The 20,142-nt window shown below is 46.6% G+C and overlaps 1 protein-coding gene and 1 non-coding gene across 3 annotated transcripts; both read right to left on the bottom strand.

Annotated features, from left to right (window-relative positions):
• Positions 1 to 2,634: 2,634 nt before the first annotated feature.
• Positions 2,635 to 20,142, bottom strand: Ntaq1 (N-terminal glutamine amidase 1). 2 transcript variants are annotated; one of them, XM_051202545.1, is made up of 6 exons: positions 19,997 to 20,142; positions 13,152 to 13,251; positions 11,833 to 11,883; positions 8,051 to 8,199; positions 6,987 to 7,111; positions 2,635 to 3,396 (listed from the first exon to the last, which is right to left on the bottom strand). In XM_051202545.1, the coding sequence occupies exons 1-6, from the start codon at positions 20,083 to 20,085 to the stop codon at positions 3,281 to 3,283; spliced, it is 630 nt and encodes a 209-aa protein (XP_051058502.1). In that variant the 5' UTR covers positions 20,086 to 20,142; the 3' UTR covers positions 2,635 to 3,280. The 2 variants fall into 2 exon arrangements, with proteins under 2 accessions (XP_051058502.1, XP_051058503.1); XM_051202546.1 differs by lacking the exon at positions 11,833 to 11,883.
• LOC127235454 (small nucleolar RNA SNORA11) lies at positions 15,470 to 15,594 on the bottom strand. Its single transcript, XR_007835714.1, has one exon. It is a non-coding gene; the product is annotated as a small nucleolar RNA SNORA11 (small nucleolar RNA).

Genomic DNA, 20,142 nt, shown 5'->3' on the forward strand with positions numbered 1-20,142 from the left:
AAAAACAGGTACTATTAAAAGCCATGCTCCACAAGACACTGCTATAGGTTATGGGCAAGGCCACAGTCTCCGTGGACTGAGAGAGTAAAAGTTTGCCCTCCAACACTGGGCTGTATGGTTAGCCTAAAGGAAAGGGAGAAAAAACATTGTGTATGTGACTACCTAGTCCCAGTATGAGATACAAGACTAGAGAATTTACACCCATGTTTTTGACCAGGAGCCAGAATTAGATGCTTTCCAAGAATAGAAGAATAAAGGTAATTAAATCAGTTCCTTGGTGTTCTTTGCTACCTGCAAAAGTTTATTTGTAACAGGCTTTCCACACCAAAAGGTAGAATAAAGCTCGGAGTTAAGGCCTGAAGAACCTGTCTGGGAAAGGATGGTGTTAAGTCTGGAAAAAAGAAACAGAATTGAGCTGTTACCATTTGAATGTCAGAGATCTCCCACAGATTAGTGTTTGAATGCTTATTTCCTAGCCAGTGGTGGTGAACTGGAAAGCCATAGAACCTTTAGGAGGGGCCTACCTGGTAGAAGAAGTAAGTTACCAGGGACAGGTTTTTGAAGGTTATATCCAGGCCCTGGTTCCTCCCACCCCTTGGTGCATCTGTTTGCTGATCCATCATCCCTTCTTTGCCAGAATGCACTGAAACCATGAGCCAAAATCAGTCCTTCATCCTTTAAATTGTCAAGTTGCAGCTTAGTCACAGTGATGCAAAAGTGACTGGATACACTACACAAAAGCAAGAGCCCTGCAGCACCTGACAGGCATTGGCCAAAAACCCAGTGGCCTGGGGATTTGACACTCCTGACCCCAAGCTACACACGGTGACTCATGTCCACAATCCCAAGGGTTTGGAAGCTGAGACAGGAGCATCGCCATCTATTCCAGGCCAGGCTGGGTCACATAGTGAGTTCCACACATGTAAAGAAAAAGAGAGACGTTTCCCAGCTCTCATACAAAAGTTCAATGGCTTCCTTCCAGAATCATCCTAAACACAGGATCCCAATGGGAAAGTGACATTCCCTAACCTAACAAGATTCCTGTCACAGCACATGGCAGGGGACTCCTGCCAAATGAAAGAGCAAAGCTCAGACATATCTACTGTAAGAAATTGTTCATATTAAGCTGGGTGTGGTGGAGAATGCTTGAAACCCCAGCACTCAGGATACTGGAGCAGGTAGAAGCCATGAGTTCAAGAACAGCCCAGGCTTCATAGAGAATACCAGGTCAGCCTATGTTTCACGAAAAGATTATCTCAAATAAAAAAATGTTTTTAATTTTACAATAGAACCACCAATCAGAGACATTACAACAATACCCTTCATATAAAATCTTTATTTAAAATTATAAGACTGAGTCAAATTCCTAAGGCACCTTCAAGAAGGCAGGTGTGTATGCTAAATGTACTTTAGAGCAATGGTTTTCATCTATGATGGAGACCTTCTTAAGTATTTCTGATCAAGAGTGATGTTGGGGACCATCACCATTCTCACTACCTCAGGCCTCTGGGGAAGATGACTGTCAGTAAAGTGCCTGGCACATAAGTATGTGGACGCGAGTTCAACCCCCAACTCACACATAAAGCCAAACAAGGTAGCGTGCCTATAACTCCATGCCATGGAGACAGACACAAGAGGAGTCCCAGGGCTTACTGGACAGCCAGGTTAGCCCAATCAGTGAGACCCTGCCCCCAAAATAAGGACATCAACCTCTGTCCTGCACTCACACACACACAGGCACTCTCACACACACACAAGCACACACACACAGGCACGCGCACGCACGCGACACACACACAGGCACGCACACACACGCGCACACACACATACAGGCACACAAGCACATGCACGCACACGCACGCACGCGACACACACACACACAGGCACTCATGCACGCACACACACACATACAGGCACACAAGCAAGCGCACGCACGCGACACACACAGAGGCACGCACACACACGCGCACACACAGAGGCACGCACGCGCACGCACACACACACAGGCACGCGCACACACACGCGCGCACACAGAGGCACGCACACACACGCGCACACACAGAGGCACGCACACACACGCGCACACACAGAGGCACGCACGCGCACGCGACACACACAGGCACGCACACACACGCGCGCACACAGAGGCACGCACACACACGCGACACACACAGGCACGCACACACACGCGCGCACACAGAGGCACGCACACACACGCGCGCACAGAGGCACGCACACACACGCGCACACACAGAGGCACGCACACACACGCGCACACACAGAGGCACGCACGCGCACGCGACACACACAGGCACGCACACACACGCGCGCACACAGAGGCACGCACACACACGCGCACACACAGAGGCACGCACGCGCACGCGACACACACAGGCACGCACACACACGCGCGCACACAGAGGCACGCACACACACGCGCGCACAGAGGCACGCACACACACGCGCACACACAGAGGCACGCACGCGCACGCGCACACACACATAACGAGTGACACGAGGGCCTCGATGGTACTGGTACAGCACTTGTCACATACACAAAGCCCTGTCACCAACACTGCCCAACTCCACCTCAGAAAAAAAGAAAGCCACCAAATCTCCAAAACCAAAACTGATTTTTAAGTCAGTTTTATTTAAAACTATGCACATACATGGGCCAAATAAACACTCAGTCAATATATCTGCAGCTTTTTTAAACATCATAGTCCAAAAAGACTAATACTTATAGCTGATTCAGCTCACAATATTGTCCTTTCCAAGCAGCAGAGCTGTCTTTGGAACATTTTACAGGTACCTCTAATGGGCAACAGAGATTCAGGAGCCACAGGCCACAGCCCTGTGCTCAAAGAGTTTAAAGTCTAGCCGGACAGGAAGCAGAAAGATCAAGAAAAAAGAGCCTATTCATACTTGTAGTTTAATGCACAATTGCTGGCCTAGGTCATCAAATGACTAAACAAATAAGCTATGGGGATGTCTTAGCAATTATATACTGCCTGTGGCATATCAATAGAAAGCTTTTATTTGACTTGTTTGTGTCTGAGGCTGGGGTCTGACTGACTTAGGGTTGGAGACAGAACTCAGGGATCAATTCCCAATCTAAAAAAGGGGGAAGGAGATATTCACTCATATTTCTGTTCATTAATGTTTCCACTCAAAGTTAATGAAAAAAATATAACTCCAAACCACCTGTACCATGCAGCTCCCTTAAATAGAAGGATGGCTTATTCATATCCTAGAACTTCTTCAGTTTCACATTCTAGCATCAGGCTGAGCAGTTTTTACTGCTGAACCGATGTACAAACTCAGAAAGTGTGTAGACAGCTCCCCATCCTACTTCAGGGTCCATGCTGATGAAGTCGTTCAGGTTCATTTTAGAGTCTAGAAAAGAACACGAAAGAAACGTCTGGTAAAACAAATTGCAGGTTAGCAGCAACAGAAGAACCCAGAAACCTAAGAGGCGAGGAACCCATTTAAATGAGCAAGGGTTCAAGATCACGCCTACCATGTTGTCTCAAACACACAGCACTCTCTTCAAGACAAGCACCACACCAGCATAAGGGACATCGCTCCACCAAGCAGATGGACAGCAGTCTTTACAAACATAAAGGTTGTACAAGAAAAGGGAAAGAAAGGGAATTGTCACAGACTAAAGGAAACAAAAAAGAAAATGACAACCAAATGTCAAATCCCTGAGTTAAATTCTATACTAAAATGAATGAATAAGAAGCCCTGAAAACCTTCACGGTGTTATTACTGTTATTTTCATATAACACAGCAACAGTTTTCCATCGCTGTCTTCTCTCTCCTGGTGATTATGCTTTAGTTATGTGTTATGGAAAAATGGTTCAGCTGCTAAGAGCACTGGCTGCTTTTCCAGAGCACCCCAACATCCCACACATGGTTCTCCAGATCTAGGAGATTCGATGCCCCCTTCTGACTGGGCTCTGAACACACATGGAATACTGACATACATGTAGGCAAAACTCCATACACATTATAAAACTGAAAATAAACATATCTGAAAAAAAGAAGATTTAGCCAAGTGGTGGTGGCTCATGCTTTCAATCCCAGCACTCAAGAGGCAGAGGCAGGCGAATCTCTGAGGTTGAGACCAGCCTGGTCTACAGAGTGAATTCCAGAACGGCCAGGGCTACACAGAGAAACTTTATCTTGAAAAAAAGAAAAAAAAAAAAAAAAACAAGGATAACACCAAGGGAATCTGAGAGATGGTTATATAAGAGCTCTGTCCTATTTAATAAATTTTTCTAGAAGCCTAAAATTATTTAAAATTTAAATGTTACATAAATGGTGCATGCATAATCAAACTGTCAATTTCCAGGCCTCAGTGGGCAACTTACAGGGTATTCAGAAGGACAAAGGGATCACAGTCAGCCAGCTGCCAAGCTGCCACACCTACACCCAATGTCTTCAACCAACAAATGGCAAGGAAAGAGCTGAGCGAGCAGCATGCACACTTAAAAAGACCTGAAGGGGGTGTGAGAGATGGCTCAGTGGCTAAGAACTCTGGCTGCCACTGCAGAGGACACAGGTTCAGTTCTCAGCACTCACATGCAGCTCACAACCATCTCTAACTCTAGTTCCAGGGAATCCAGAACCGTCTTCTGGCCTCTAGAGTATATACATGCAAGCAAATACCCATTATAAAATGAAAACGATTTTTAAAAAAAAAAAGAGCTAGGCATGATGGCACAGACCTTTAACCCCAGCACTGGGGAGGAAGAGGTAGGCAGATCTCTATGAGTTTAAGACTGGCCTGATCTACACAGTGAGTCCCAGGCCAGCCAGGGATATATAGTAAGATCCTGTCTTATAAACAGACAGACAGACAGACAGATGATATAAATAGGAGGAGCTGGAAAGATGGATTAGTGGTTAAGAGAACTTGTCCTTGCAAATGACCCAGAGTTGAGTCCCAACACTCAGATGGTGGCTTACAACTCCACTTTCAATAGATCCAATACCCTCACCTGACCTCCTCAGGCATCGTTACGTGCATAGATATAAATGCAAGCAAAAACATCCACACATATAAAATAAAATAATTAAATCTAAAACTAAAATTTAAAAATTAAAAGGGGGCCATGATGTATGCCAGGCGGTAATGGCGCACACCTTTAATCCCAGCACTCAGGAGGCAGAGCTATGTGAGTTCAAGGCCAGCCTGGTCTACAAGAGCTAGTTCCAAAGCCACAGAGAAACCCTGTCTCAAAAAGCCAAAAACAAATAAATAAATGAAATAAAAAGGGAAGAGAAAACAAGGTATTAAATTTTAATTTCAAAAACTATAAATTTAAAAATTTAAAATATAATTTTAAAAATTTTAAAAATAAAATAAATTTTTAAAAATGTTTTTATTTATTCTTTAAGAGTTTCATGTAATGTATTTTAGCCATAGTCTTTCTCTTCTTCCAACTCCTCCCAGATCCTCCCCCACAAAACAACATTTTCAAGAGACATTGCAGGGATGTTTGTGTGTGTATATAGGGGTATGCATACCACAGATTAGTTCACACATGTGAAAACCAGAGCTCAGCATTGGCTGTTTTCCTGGGCTGTTCACCTTATTTTTTAAGAGAACATTTCTCACCAAGCCTGGACTTCACTGGCCCAGCTAAGCTAGACAGGACAGCTCAAGGACTCACCCCTCCAGCGCTAGGATTAAAGGCACATCACACCTGCCTTCTGTGTGGGTGCTGAAGATTCAAACTCAGGTCCTCAGGCTTGTCTGGCAGGCACGACACTTGGAGCCGTCTTCCAGCTCACATTATAAATGAGATTTATATGTGCAGAAGCTAACCAAAGCCTGCACAAAGTGAGTGAGGATGGACACCTAATGACCTGCCACCAAAGCTAAAGGACTGACCCAAAATGGTCCTGATGAGGTCACACGTGTAAATTATCTACATGTTTAGGCTGAAAGAATCTCAACCTACAAGAGAAGCAGGTCCCTGCTGAAGGCTCTGTGTCCAGGCTAGGCCCTGGACGGGTCCCTGCTGAAGGCTCTGTGTCCAGGCTAGGCCCTGGACGGGTCCCTGCTGAAGGCTCTGTGTCCAGGCTAGGCCCTGGTAGCAGGATACCTGAGACAGTGAGGTAACCCAGGAAGCCTCTCCTCACAGCTCTCATAGTTCTAACATGAAAGCTGGGACGCAGTGGGACATAGGAAAGCAATCACAATTTGGGGTTGTTTTGTTTTGTTTTTTCTTTCATTAGAAGCCTCTCACCGAGAGACTCAAAACTCAGTCAGAACCCTCAAGTATCTGTCCCTTCAAATACGATAACTCCTTTTGCTTTCTTCCTCAAAGAGCTAGCGGTGGCCCTGCTGTCCCTGCAGAACCCTGCACAGCCTGCAGGGCTCTTCCCTGCAGCCTGCACTGAACAGAACATGACAGGAAGACCTCACCCATAACTGGAATGCTGTGAGCACTTACAGTCGTAATGTCTCAAAGGCACACAAGTGCCGAGCAACAGTCAGAGGTGAATGACCTGCTCCGTCCTTAACGCTCACGTCCTTAACGCTCATTCTCAACTGGACCAAAGGAAGCAAGCACGGTGAGAGCCCTCCTAATGCAGGTTTATTGCGAGGCCTCCAAAATGGCACTTCACATGCCAGAAGGATGCACTGGGGAAGTCTTTTACCAGCACATGAAACCCCACCATGGCAATGTGCTACTGACAGGGCCGATATGTGACACACAGATGTGATGTCAGAACCCTAGCAGATGTATACAATAGGCCAGCGGTTCCCTGTGGTCATGGCTACGGTCATGGTTACGGTCATGGCACTTATTCTCCCTGAGTGCTTTTGCCTTCCAGTCCTGTTCTCTGACCCTCGATTCCTGAAGCTAGGAAACACACAGAGTGCTCGTATTTATCCAAGAACTGGCTAAGGGAAACGCAGATCTGAGCGGCCATCAGGCAGAGGCCCTGAGGGTACACCCTTGGCTCACCGCCAGTTTCAATGCAGGGGTAGGCTGGAGGGGGCTCTCTCCAGTTCCCACTGGGGTCTTTCATGTGAGAACGGTCAGAAGCAAAGTTCTTCAAGTAGGAATCAGCACGGACCACTCTAAATTTCCTGCAGATAAATCAACACAAACTTATGTCAGGGAGGTATCACAGCTGCCGTTCTAACTCATTCCTACAATGGACCGTTCCTAGGACATGCACAAAACTACTCAAGAATTTCTGCACTGCTACTAATGTACACACATGTACATGGCTGATTGGTTGCCTATTAAACAAGCTGAAGGAAATGATTACTAATGCACACGCATGTACATGGCTGATTACCCACTAAACAAGTTGAAATGACTGAAACCAAAAGCTATGAAAGTAAAGAGAGGTGCTAGAGGGATGGCTCAGAGGTTAAGAGCACTGGCTGCTCTTCCAGAGGTCCTGAGTTCAATTCCCAGCAACCACATGGTGGCTCACAACCATCTGTAATGAGATCTGGTGCCCTCTTTGGACCTGTAGAGATACATGTAGGCAGGACACCAGACATAATAAATAAATCTTGAATGAAAGGGAGGGAGGGAGGGAGGGAGGGAGGGAGAACAAGAGAAAATCTATTCAGTTGTTATTTACTCAATTGCACATTGGGACAAAGGCTAGGACTTTTTATTGATGTCTTGTAATTTTCTTGAGTTTGAGAACACTAGCCATGCTCTAGCCACACTCCAGCAATCAAAGCAGAAATCTTCAGAGGTAATCTATAGACATCAGTTGTCTCTTTCCACCATGTGGACTCCAGGGATGAGAGTCCAGCCTCAGGCCTGGCTGGCCCTCATCACACTCACGTCCATAACAGCATCTTTTATATGATGAGGAGCCTGCAGAGCTTTAAGATACTCTTAAGCTCTTGTAAGCACACCAATAATGCAAAACTAGGAGGATGGTGACAAAGAGGAGAGAGAGAGGTGAAGAAAGGGAAAGACTGAGAAAAAGAGGAGGAGGGACAGACAGGGAGGGGAGGGTTCCTGCGTAATCACCAAGTCTCACTTCAGAAATCCCTCACCTCCTAAACTGTGGATGAATGTCATCGTCGGACTTAAGGGCATCTTCTACATAAATGTTGAAAGGGCAGGGGAATGGCAAAATAGAATCGAGGTCATAGATGAAGCTCTGTCCTCCACTTGGCACATGAAGCAGAACAACATGGTAATCCTAGGAAGAACAATCACTGAGTTAGCCAGGTGGTGCACGACAGTCAATTCCGACATCACAGGACCAGCGCACAAGCATCAGCAGGAAAGCAGCTATCTCCATAATACTACCCTCCTGGTAACAGCAAGACAAAGTGAAACAAAACACAAAACTCCCCAACCAGGAAAATGCCCAGTGACTAGACAATGGTAAACAACGACAGTGTCTGACCCGCTGTTGTGTGATGTCCCATGTTCTACAGCTGAGCAGATTGCAGGACATTGATGTATTCTGTATTATATTTTAAAGTTTGATCATGCAAAGACTCACATGTGCATTCAGAAGTACATACACATTCACATGTATGAATGCAGAAAAAGTCTACAAAGGTATCTTCTTCTATTCTTTGGATCTTCATGTCCCACAAAAGCCCATATGTTAAAGTCTTATTTATCAGCGTGCTCTAGGGACGTAATGGAGGCTTCAAGATGTAAGTCCAGGACAGATACGGAGACATACTTTAATCCCAGCACTCCGTGAGTCTGAGGCCAGCCTGATGTACACAGAGAGTTCCAGCCGGACCAGCCGAACCCAAACCATGAAGCCTAGTGAGAAGTCTTCTGGTCAATGGGGGCTTAGCCTTGAAGGGGACACTGGGAGCCTGGCCCCTTCCTCTCTTTCTCTCCTTGAGACAAACAGTTCTGCCTATTTATTGTATGCCTCTGCCTGACCATAGGCGCGAACACAGAGCCAAGCAATCGTGGACTGAAAGCAGACACTGAGCACAAAATACCTTTCCTCCACAGTGACTCACTCATGCATTACAGTGACAGGAAGCGACTGCCCCCCACTGCTAACAGAGGCTCTTCCTGGGGGTAGAGAAAGTGACTGCCCCCCAAATCGCCAACAGAGGGTCTTCCTGGGGGTAGTCTGGAGAATATGCTAACTGCCTATTTTTACTGCTTTTCTAATTAAAAAACAAAAATTAAATCCAAAAAAATAAAAAGATCACCAAGCGGGCTGGAGAGATGGCTCAGAGGTTAAGAGCACTGGTTACTCTTCCAAAGGTCCTGAGTTCAATTCCCAGCAACCACATGGTGGCTCACAGCCATCTGTACTTGGGTCTGGTGCCCTCTCCTGGTGTTGAAGCAGACATGTAAGCAGAGCATTGTAAACACAATAAATAAATCTTAAAAAAAAAAAAAAAAAAAAAAAAAAAAGATCACCAAGCTGTCACCTGCACATCTGCAGTGTCTAAAGGAGAAGGATAAAGACAGCTCCCACAGCCCTGCTCTGTTACAGAATGGACGCTCCCTCTACCTCTTTGCAGCTCCCATTCCCAGACTAGGCACTGCCAGCACCAGATGATGGCCAGGACCACCGGATTCTCAAGGGACATGAATGCAGGCTGCTGCTTCAAACCCAGGAAAAAGGGCTCTCGTGGAGAGAAAACATCAAATGACTGCTCAGTCCAAAATCACGCTACTAGCATCTAACATTCTTCCAGCGCATCCGAGTTTGCCGGGAATGCTAGCGCTTTGACTTATGAGACAGGAAAGACGCCCAACAACAGAAACCTTACACTGGATGCTCCCTCCAGCTCTGACTCCAGTTAAGGAAGGCAGACATGGAACCTATCAAGTGTACTCCCCGCCTCCAGATGAGCTAAGAGCCGCTGCCCATTAGTCTACTTATCTCTACATTCCCCTCTACCACAACCAACCCTGCTTTTCAACCGCCAGTCATGTTCACCTAGGAATTAGTTAAGACTACTAAATCTTGGGACTGGACAAATGGCTCAGAGGTAAAGAGCACTGGCTGCTCTTCCAGAGGTCCTGAGTTCAAATCCCAGCAACCACATGGTAGCTCACAACCATCTATAATGAGATCTGGTGCCCTCTTCTGGCCTGCAGGGATACATGCAGGCAGAACTAAAATACTACATCTTAAGGCAAGGAGGACTCAGCAGGAAAAAGAAGTAGCCACAAAAATCTGACAACACAGGTTCTATTCCTGGCACCCATGTAAAAAGTCTATGGATGTGGTAAAAAGTCTATGCATACGGATGTAGTGTTGAACATCTGAAATCCAGCACTCCTACAGAGAGATGGAAGGCAGAAGCAGGCCTGGAAGCTCACAGGCCAGCTAGCCCAGAGTTTGCTATAGTACAGCAGCAGAAGCAAGAGACTCCGCTTCAACAAAGCTGGTCACCTCTGCACATGTGCACACACATGCAATAACAAATAACAAGTTAATATTAAAAAGAGAACACTAAATCCCCCCCCCCCCAAGAGACAGGGTTTCTCTGTGTATTCCTAGCTGTTCTGGAAGTTAATTTGTAGATTAGGCTGGCCTCAAACTCACTGAGATCAGACAACCTCTCCCTCTCAAGTGCTGGGATTAAAGGCGTGCACCACCATCTTTTGATGGGAACATGCAATCTCGAACCCTTCTCCAGATAAACATGGTGCTTATACTTTTAACCAGTCTCAGATTAATCAAACATGCATCCAAGCTATATTTAAAAAGTTACTGGTATAGAATGGGTACAAGACTGGGAAATCACAAATTTTTCTCCTACACTGGATTTTGCAAACACTATTATAAGCCAGCCATGGTGGCCCACACCTTTAATCCCAGCACTTGGGAGATAGGACAGGAGAAACAGAATTGGGAGATAGGACAGGAGAAACAGAAGGTTCAGGTCAGCCAAGACTACACAAAAAGAACCTGTCTCAGATTCCTGTGTGGTTCCCCAGCTCTATAACCTGACAGAAACAACTAACGTGAGGAAATGTTTATTTTGGCTCACGGTTTCAGACACTGTAACTAGTCTTTCCCTGTACCACCAGCCAGCTCTCAAGTAATGACACAGAGACTCCTTATTAATTACTAAAAGCTCAGCCTATAGCTTAGGCTGGTTCCTAACTAGCTCTTGTAATTTAAATTAACCCATTTACATTAATCTACGGTCTATCACATGACATTATCTCTCCTCCATCTTGCACCTCCTGTCTCCTCTGTGTCTTCTGGATTTTCTCTCACGCCTAGATTCTTCTATCTCTTCCTTTCTTCCCCTGGAAATCCCGCCTATACCTTCTGCCTAGCTACTGGCTGTTCAGCTTTTTTATTACACCAATCACAGCAACACATCTTCACAGTTACAAATATCCCACGACAGTCTACCAATCCTGAGGAAGACAAGATGGGAGTGACTTTCATGACAGCTGGAACATGAGACAACTGTTCGTCCCGTGACAACCGTCTGGGAGAACACAGGACATACCCAGACGTAGGTACAACCTTCAAGGCCCATTCCCAGTGACACACGTCTACTAGCCAGGCCTTGGGTCTCAGAGGTTCCACAGCCTCACAGAACAGCGTCACCAGCTAGGGACCAGGAATTCAAACACAGAAGCCTGTATGGGACTTTTCATACACAAACCATTACAGATCCCAAAACAAAGGTTAGAAAACTGCATGTCCATAGTGCTTCTACACAGACAGAATAACATCCATTCTCAAAAGATCCTTTTACTAGTAATTGTCATGGTCTTTCTCTAGTTTCCCTTCAACTCTGCTGTACCACAACATATTGGTCACTCAGAGGCCATAAGCAACACTGCATCAAAGGCTCTTAGGTGGCCATCTTACCCAGATCACAGGTCCATTCCCAGGTCTTGCCTGCTGTTTCCAAATAGGTACCTACAAAATAGAGGACATCCATGGTTCTCATTCAGATCCTCCTAGATTCTCTACACCAATACACTGGTGAGTAATAATATCCCCTTAGTGGGCTGGGGAGATGGGACAGCAGTTTATAACGCTGGCTGCTCTTACAGAAGACCTAGGATTGCTAATAGACATCTGTATCTCCAGGTCCAAAGGATCCAACCCCTTCGTCTGGCCTCTGCAGGCACAGTGTGCACAAGGTACACAGACATACATGGAGGCAAAATACCTGTACACGTTTAAAAAGATTAGCCAGGTACAGTTGCACACACCTTTAATCCCAACACTCAAAAGCAGAGGTAGGTAGTCCTCTATGAGTTTGAGACCATATTTCAGGATAAATTAACTTAATTAAATTCTAAAGTCAAAAATGTTTCTGCTTCTAAACAATCAACACCAAGGTGAAAGAATAAAATCTAAATCCTAAGCACAAGCATCCTGTTGTGGGAGTCACAACAACTGAATGTACTGCAGTGTTCTCCAGAGAGCAGAGGGCCAGGCAGCGCCAGTCTCTCTCAGTTACTCATCAGCCCTCTCTGCATCCTTCCTTCTTCACAGATTAAGTGGAGAAAGTTAGCAGGTCTTGGAGGTACAAGCCTGAAATCCCAGCCTCAGCGATGTAATGACTGTGAGGCTGGTGGGCTTAGGTGTGTGAGACCTGTCTCCAAAAGAAAGTAAAGTCAATAAGTAAAACAGAGAAAGTTGCCTGGACCTTGCCTATTTCACAGAGCTTCTATTAGCCCCAAGTGAAACGACGACTGTAAAAGCACTTTGTAAATCACAAAGGGCCGCTTCCGATGCTCGGCGGAGTTCACTCCAGCTTTACTCAAACTTCAGAGACAAATGTGTACTTCAAATCTGAGTCAGATGGCTTAATTATGCAATTAAAAAAGCTCCAAGCCAGACATGGAGCACGCCTATAATCCCAGTACTCAGAGGGTTACCACAAGTTTGTGGCCAGTGTGGTCTACACAGGAGTTCCAGGTCAGCCAACGTCTACACTATGAGACTCTGTCGAAAAAAGAAAGTTGTTTATGAAATCTACATAAACATGCTATCACACACTTCATCACCTACAATGAGAGGCCAAATTCTCCTAAATCAAATGTACCGAAGAAAAAGGAAGCAGTGCGAAAGGCTGCTAGCATCAAGCACATTTTAGAATAGTATGGCTTCCATACTGCACTTAGCTTGTGAGGCCGCCCTATATCTCATTTAACTGTCATCACTTACCAACTTACCATCTTCTTCTCATTTGATATGAAGACAGCCGAACACTCTTCCAAGGGATACTGGTCATGGGTTTTGATGTATTCACAGAGTTTCCAAATGTTTTCCTCACTAAAATAAAACAACTGTTTAATCAATATAACTGGAAAGGACTTTAACCACCTCATCTGACAGCTGGGTAACAGTGACTCTCCTCTAAGGCAGTAGTCACCAGGCTGCTACCCGACCTGTGCTGTGTGCACATCCATCCACACAGAGGACCACACCCACCACTGAAGACTATGACCTGTAAAACAGCGTGCCAGGATTCCAGAAGCTGAGGAACCACTGGAATCCAAACTCACCACCAACAAGAAAAGCAGCTTTTTACTGTCTTCTCTAAGCACCTGCTTGTCTCCTCTATAAAATACACATCTCGTGCCGCACTAACCCTCCATAAATCCCGAGAACTAACGGAGAACTGTCACAGGGTTTTTTTGTTTGGTTGGTTGGTTGTTTTGTTTTTCGAGACAGGGTTTCTCTGTGTAACTGACCTAACTATGTTCCAATTCTCTCAGTAGACTAGACTGGCCTAAAAACTCAAGAGATGTGCCTGCCTCTGCCTCTGGAATGCTAGGATTAAAGGCGTGTGCCACCACCCACAGGCTCATGACAGGGTTTTTAAACTCAGATTTGAGATAGAATTTAGTCCTTTAATTGTAGTTGACAAACTATACCATGGCATGCTTATGCAGACTGCATTCCCTCTTTCCTTCTCTCCTTCCCTTCCTTCCTCCCTCCCGCCCTTCCTTCCTTTTTGAGACAAATGTCTCATAGTGTAGACCTTGGCTGACCTGGAACTCACTGTGTAGACCACCCGGGCCACAAATTTTCGGTGACCTTTTTTGAGTGCTTAGGACTACAGGCACACTCCATGTGTGGTTTAGAGCCTTTTTAATTGCATAATTAGAGACAGACATGACATACATACATACATACATACATACATACATACATACATACATGCTTCTAAGCAATCAACATCAAGGTGAAGGAATGAAGTCCAACTCCTAAGAGCAAGCATCCTGCACTGTGAGAGCTCACAAGAACTAAAGATACTGCACAGTGCTCTCCAGAGAGCACAGGGGCCTGCATCCGGAAGCAGAGGCCAGGCAGGGTCAGTGCTGGCTGGCTCTCTCATGAGACCTCTCAGCCCCTTTCCTTCTTGACGGGTTAAGTGGAGAAAGTCAGCAGGTCATGGCGGTGCATACCTCGAATTCCAGTTTGGGGTAGGGTGCTCCAAACACCCTTGAGTAATAAAGGTCTTTTAGAAAACTGCCTCGCCAGGCATAGTCCCAGTACTTGGGAGGCAGATCTCAGCGAGACCCTGTCTCAAAAGTAAATAGGACTAGAGAGATCGCTTGGTGGTTGAGAGAGCCTCCTGCTCTTCCAGGGAGCCCTAGTTTGATTCTCAGCACTCACACTGCCTGTGACTCCAGCACCAGGAGGACATGAGCTATACACACATATGCATGCGCATAATCATATGCACTCTCACGTAAATACGCAAGATAAGTCTAAAGCATTTCAATTTAGAAGGAAGGAAGGGTTCCTTTGGGAACTGAAACCCATCTTCCTGCACTCTGTCCCAGACAAATCTCTTCTCTCTGGCAGGCCATTTAGTGGCTGTCTGACACTCCCAGCTGTGTTACAGCTCAGCCTCTGGGTCCCTGTCTGTGTGATGACTCACACACACCTCTGCTCAAAATGAGTCTCAGCAGCACTACTCAGCGTATCACTCAGTCTGCTAGTCATCTACATCTCAATACCTGCAGATGAAGCAAGACAGAACCAGCAAGCAGGAAATGAATGGAATTAAATAAAACTAAAAGTATTACAGGGATACACACTTCTTTATTTTTTATTATACACACATGGGGAGGGGGAGCTACTTATGCATGCCACAATGAATGTGTGGAAGTCAGAGGACAACTTTTCAGGAGTCAGGTTCTCTCCTTCCACCTTGTAGGTCCCAGGGATTGAACTCAGGTCCTCAGGCTTGTTGGCAGGTACCTTTAGTTCCCTCACACACCCTTTTAAAAAAGGTTCCAGGATGGCAAGATAGCTCAGGAGCTAAAGGCCAAGCCTGGATGTGTTTACCCCTGGGGAACCCATGTGGTAAAAGGAGAGAACTGAGGTTCACTCTGTATTCCTGAGACCACCCGTGGACTCTTCACACATGAACTGGGTATGCTCTAGAGGGCAGCCTCCCCAGATAAACCCTGGAGCCCTTCCCCTAACACTGCCCCAGCGGTTTTTCCTGGAAGCCATGTAGACGAATAGGGGAGATGCATGTAGGGGATCTGCTCACAGAGAGGACACACTGTGCCCCTCATCAAAATGGCCCCAGATTCCTCTTGGGTGTGGTATGAACAGAGAAGCCATTCTCCAGGCCCCCTACGCTGAGCACACCCCATTAAATTTGTGTCCAGGTTCCAAGAAGACAGGTGTTGGTCTGGTCTACAGGAATTTTGATCTTAGTCACAAGCATCTGCAAGAGCCCAGGAGACACAGATAACAGCTAAGCGCTTAGATAATGAATTAAAGCCTACAAATGGGAAGACTCATTCTGATCCAAAGTGCCAGATATCCCAGAAGGGGATAAAAGATACACAGAGAAAGCCCAGAGGGGAGCCCAGTAACTGAGGGACACGGACACAGCAGAGATGTAGGTCAGCAGTTAACTGACTGAGAGACACACACAGCAGAGATGTAGGTCAGCAGTTAACTGAGATACACACACAGCAGAGATGCAGTTTCTTCTTTCTGCCCTGCCCCCATCTCCACCCTACAGGTGGGTCTGGAGTTAATGCAGGGTTCACTAGTCCACAAGCAACATTAGTAGGCAGAATATGTGACTTGGCTTGAATACACACTACCCATTAGTTTTCAAATCTGTGTGAATGTTACACAGGGCAAAAAATTAATAATAAAACTAAGTTCCTTTTTTCTTTTCTTTGGTCTTACTACATAGCTCTGACTGGCTTGGAATCACTATGTAGACCAGGCTGGCCTCAAACTCATGAATATCCTCCTGCCTCTGCCTCCTCCTGGGTGCTAAGACTGAAAGCATATGCCACTAAATCCAGCCATCAATTATTTTTCACTAATACAACTAATACTAAGTTGAGGAGTATCATGCAATTTCTGTTGTTTGACATTTGAAACAGGGTCTGCCCTGGAACTTGCTATGAACTCTGGACCAGACTCAAACTTAAGGTTACCTTCCTGACCTCTGCCTGTGGGTGCTAGTATTATAGACCCAACTCATGAAACTTTTTTTTTTTAATAAAGATTTATTGTATGTGTAGGAGTGTTTTGCATGCATGTATATCTGTGCAGCACATGTGTGCAGCGCCTACGGAGGTCCAAACAGGGCATCAGCTCTCCTGCAACTGGTGTTATGGACAGCTGTGAGCCATCAAGCAGCAGCTGGCATCACTGCAGTCTTGTAGAGGAGCTCAGCCGTCTCTCTCACCACCTTGCCTCACAACTTTTGATGTTAGGGTGGCTTGGAGTGAGGTCCTTACAATTGGAAATGCTGTGAGCTGCAACAGGGAGAGAAAGTACTCTGTTTGTTACAGATTCTGGCACCTACTTAACTGTTAAATGGAAAAATAAAACGGGGTGCTGATAATTCTGTCTCTAGGGTTTCATGTGATCTTACCCATAGGAAAAGGCTAACAAAGCAACAGACTGCTGCAGGGGTTACAACTGGAGCAGAATTCAGAAGCAGACAGGGTGGGGCAGCCCTAACGCAAGTGGGATGTATCTCCACGGCATGCTAGACAGGTTCAATACTCAGCACTGCGGTGGGAAGGGGAAGGAAGGGGGACCTGAAAAACCACACAGCCCCACAAGCAGTAAGTGGGATCTGGAAAGATAAGGAACATCTTCCAGAATACAACAGAAGAGGCATTTATTTCCAGTTAAAAGAACCTGGAGAAACAAACACACTCAGGTGTGCCTATTGACATGCCAATCACAGCACAACAAGCACCGTCTAGAGAAATGCTGGGTTGTCACGACCTGGGAGGGGGGGCTGGTAATAGCATCTATATGATACAGGCCAAATTACACACCCTAACACTCATGGAACAAAGGCTTGACACTGAAAATGCCTACAGAGCCAAGGCTGAGAACTCTGCAACAGGCCAGAGAAGGTAGGTTCAAAATGAGGTTGGGAAAACACAGGCCTTGAGCAAATAAACCAGATGGCCACTGATACTCTCATGGACTTTGCTATCTCTAAGAGTATCCCACAAGAGGATCAGCAAACCTGCCATGGTGGCTCAGGCCTTTAATCCCAGCACTCAGGAGGTGGTGGCGGGCATATCTCTGTGAGTTGGAGGCCAGCCTGGTTTACATGGCAAGTTTTAGGACAGACAGTGAGATCCTGTCTTTAAGGTAGGTTGGGGGAGGGGAGGACTGGAAGTTTGGAGAGATGACTCAGCAGTTAAAAGCACTGGCTGCTCTTCGCAAAGACTCAGCCCTATATCCCAGTGTTTGGGAAATCTTTTACTAGCCTCCTAGTAGTACATGTATGGATGGATATGCAGGCAAAACACCCACACACATAAGTAATTAATTAATTAATTAATTAATAACTGTAGAGATGAGCAAAGCCTTCTACTCCTTCACTGTACACCCAAACTCTCTGGGGTAGAACTCTAAGATGGTGAGGTTTTTCAAGCTCTCACATGAGCCCTCATCACATTCAAGTTGAGAATAGTTTTGAGCAGTATGAAACCAGCAAATGGTAAAGATCTGCAGATTTAAAGAGTGTTAGTTACTCTTCCTATTGTTATGGCAGCATCTTTTTGTTTGTTTTTTGAGACAGGGCTTCTCTGTGTAGCCCTGGCTGTTCAGGAACTCGCTCTGTAGATCAAGCTGGCCTGGAACTCAGAGATGCGCCTACCTCTGCCTCCCAGGGCTGGGATCAAAGGCATGTGCCACCACTGCCCAGCTACAACATCATCTTAGGAAATAAAGGGTCCATTCTAGCTCAGTTTGACAGTGAGGAAAGCACGAAGCAGCCACTCCACGCTGCATCCAAAGTCTGAGATGCACAAATACAGGTGCCCAGCTCTGTTTGCCACTTTTAATCAGGTTGGGACATCAGTCCAAGGAACGTGGCTGCCCACATTTTGGGTGGATCTTCCATCTCAAGCCAGTGGAGAAACTCCCTCATGGAGATGCCCACAGGTTTGTCTCTCCGGGGATTCTAGACCCAGTCAAATAGATAATATTAACCATCAAAGGGAAGTAGGTAAACAGACCTATTAGGAAGCAACTGGAATAGTCCCATGATGGCAGAGGAGGAAGGCTCTGCTGTAGCTGAAGGAGCCAGAAGGAGCTAGATCACCTACTGAAGAGATGTTACCTCTTGCCACTCTTGCACTTCTCGCCACGCCGCTTTTTGCTCCTACAGATAGCACAGCCATCCTTCTCAGGGCTTCCGATCCTTCTCAGGGCTTCCGATCCTTCTCAGGGCTTCCGTGCTACCTGCCTGAAGTGACCTCCTAAAATCTTTCCTCAGACCTCAGTATCACCTTATCAACAATGTCTTCCTTAAACACCCTAACATGAAGCAGTATTAGCCACCATCGTCTTATCCCTCTTCCCATCTCTCTTACAGCCCTTACCACCAGCCAAACTAAACTAAGTTTCCTTGCTGGTGTCTGTGTCGCGCCCCCCTCCCCCACTGAAATATATGAATCATGAGATCTTGCCAGGAAATGTATCCATTTTGGTCACTGCTATATCCTCAGAGGAATCAAAGTTTCCAGATAAAAACTAGCAGGACTCGGGGAACCAGGAGGGGCAGGTACACAATGCAACAGCTCTTAGAACTCCAACCGTCACAGACTCCAGATTTCATTCCAACACTTAGTTGTGCGGTATGGGACAAACCACAGTCACTCTATGGTTCAGCTTTGGTGCTGGAGATAAATCTTCTAGCAATTCTCAACCTGTGGGTCACGACCCCTTGGGGGTCACCTATGAGATATTGGCATTACGATTCATAACTAGCAAAATTACAGTTATGAAGTAGCAACAAAATAGTTTTATGGTTGGGATATAGCTAAACGGTGACAGCACTGGGAAGGCTGGGGACCACTGCAAACACTCGGGCTACCGAGGTGACTGCCGAATAAACAAGTTCTTAGTGTCATTGGTTAGGCGACCAGATGAAGGGGGGGGAGGGGTAGATCTGGATGACCCTGAGGTTTCCCCTGGGTTGGGGAAGAAGTCCTTACACAGGGAAAGGAAGATGAGGTGTGGGTATGAAGAAGCCTAGGAGAGCAAGAGCTGCAGCCTAGGACACTAGCCTCACAGCCTGAGGCCGAGAAAAAGAGCTGTCCCAGTACCTTCTTTCTGTGCCTCGGAGTTCCTTAAAACTGCGATCACAACAGTAACTGCCTGCTGGGGTTACTGTGGGGTTCAACTGAGTTGGTCCGCGTAAAGCACCCAAGACCATGCTTGGCGTCTGGCAAGGACAATGCAGATGCAACCATTACCACCTGATTGGGCTTCCCTCAAACTCTGTGCCTCCATTGTCTTTAAAATTAAAACTGACCTGCACTTCAATCTCGGGGTCTCCAGCCTAACTCTCCTTTCTGGTCCCCAGGCACTCAGACGCGCCTCAACTGCACCCCACTGCCCAGGGGCGCGCCCCCCACCCTCCGCGCCAAACCCCAAACCCGGGCGGAGCAGGCCTGCTCAGCTCCGGCGAGGGCCGGGAGGAGGAAGCATTTGGTAACGGCGCGCGCGCCCCAGCGCGCAGACCCCGGGCGCCGCGCCCGCGCTCTCTCACCAATAGCAGCTGCTGTAGACACACGCGTCCCGCGTCGGGCAGGCCGGCTGGTACTGCGAGACCCTGGCGGTGGGGCCGTCCCCCTCCATGGCCGCAGGAACAAGCGCACGACCGGCTTGCAGCACCGCGTAGCCACTTCCCCGGGC

The sequence above is a fragment of the Phodopus roborovskii genome, unplaced genomic scaffold (genome assembly GCF_943737965.1).
Source record: "Phodopus roborovskii unplaced genomic scaffold, PHOROB, whole genome shotgun sequence".
NCBI lineage: Eukaryota > Metazoa > Chordata > Mammalia > Rodentia > Cricetidae > Phodopus > Phodopus roborovskii.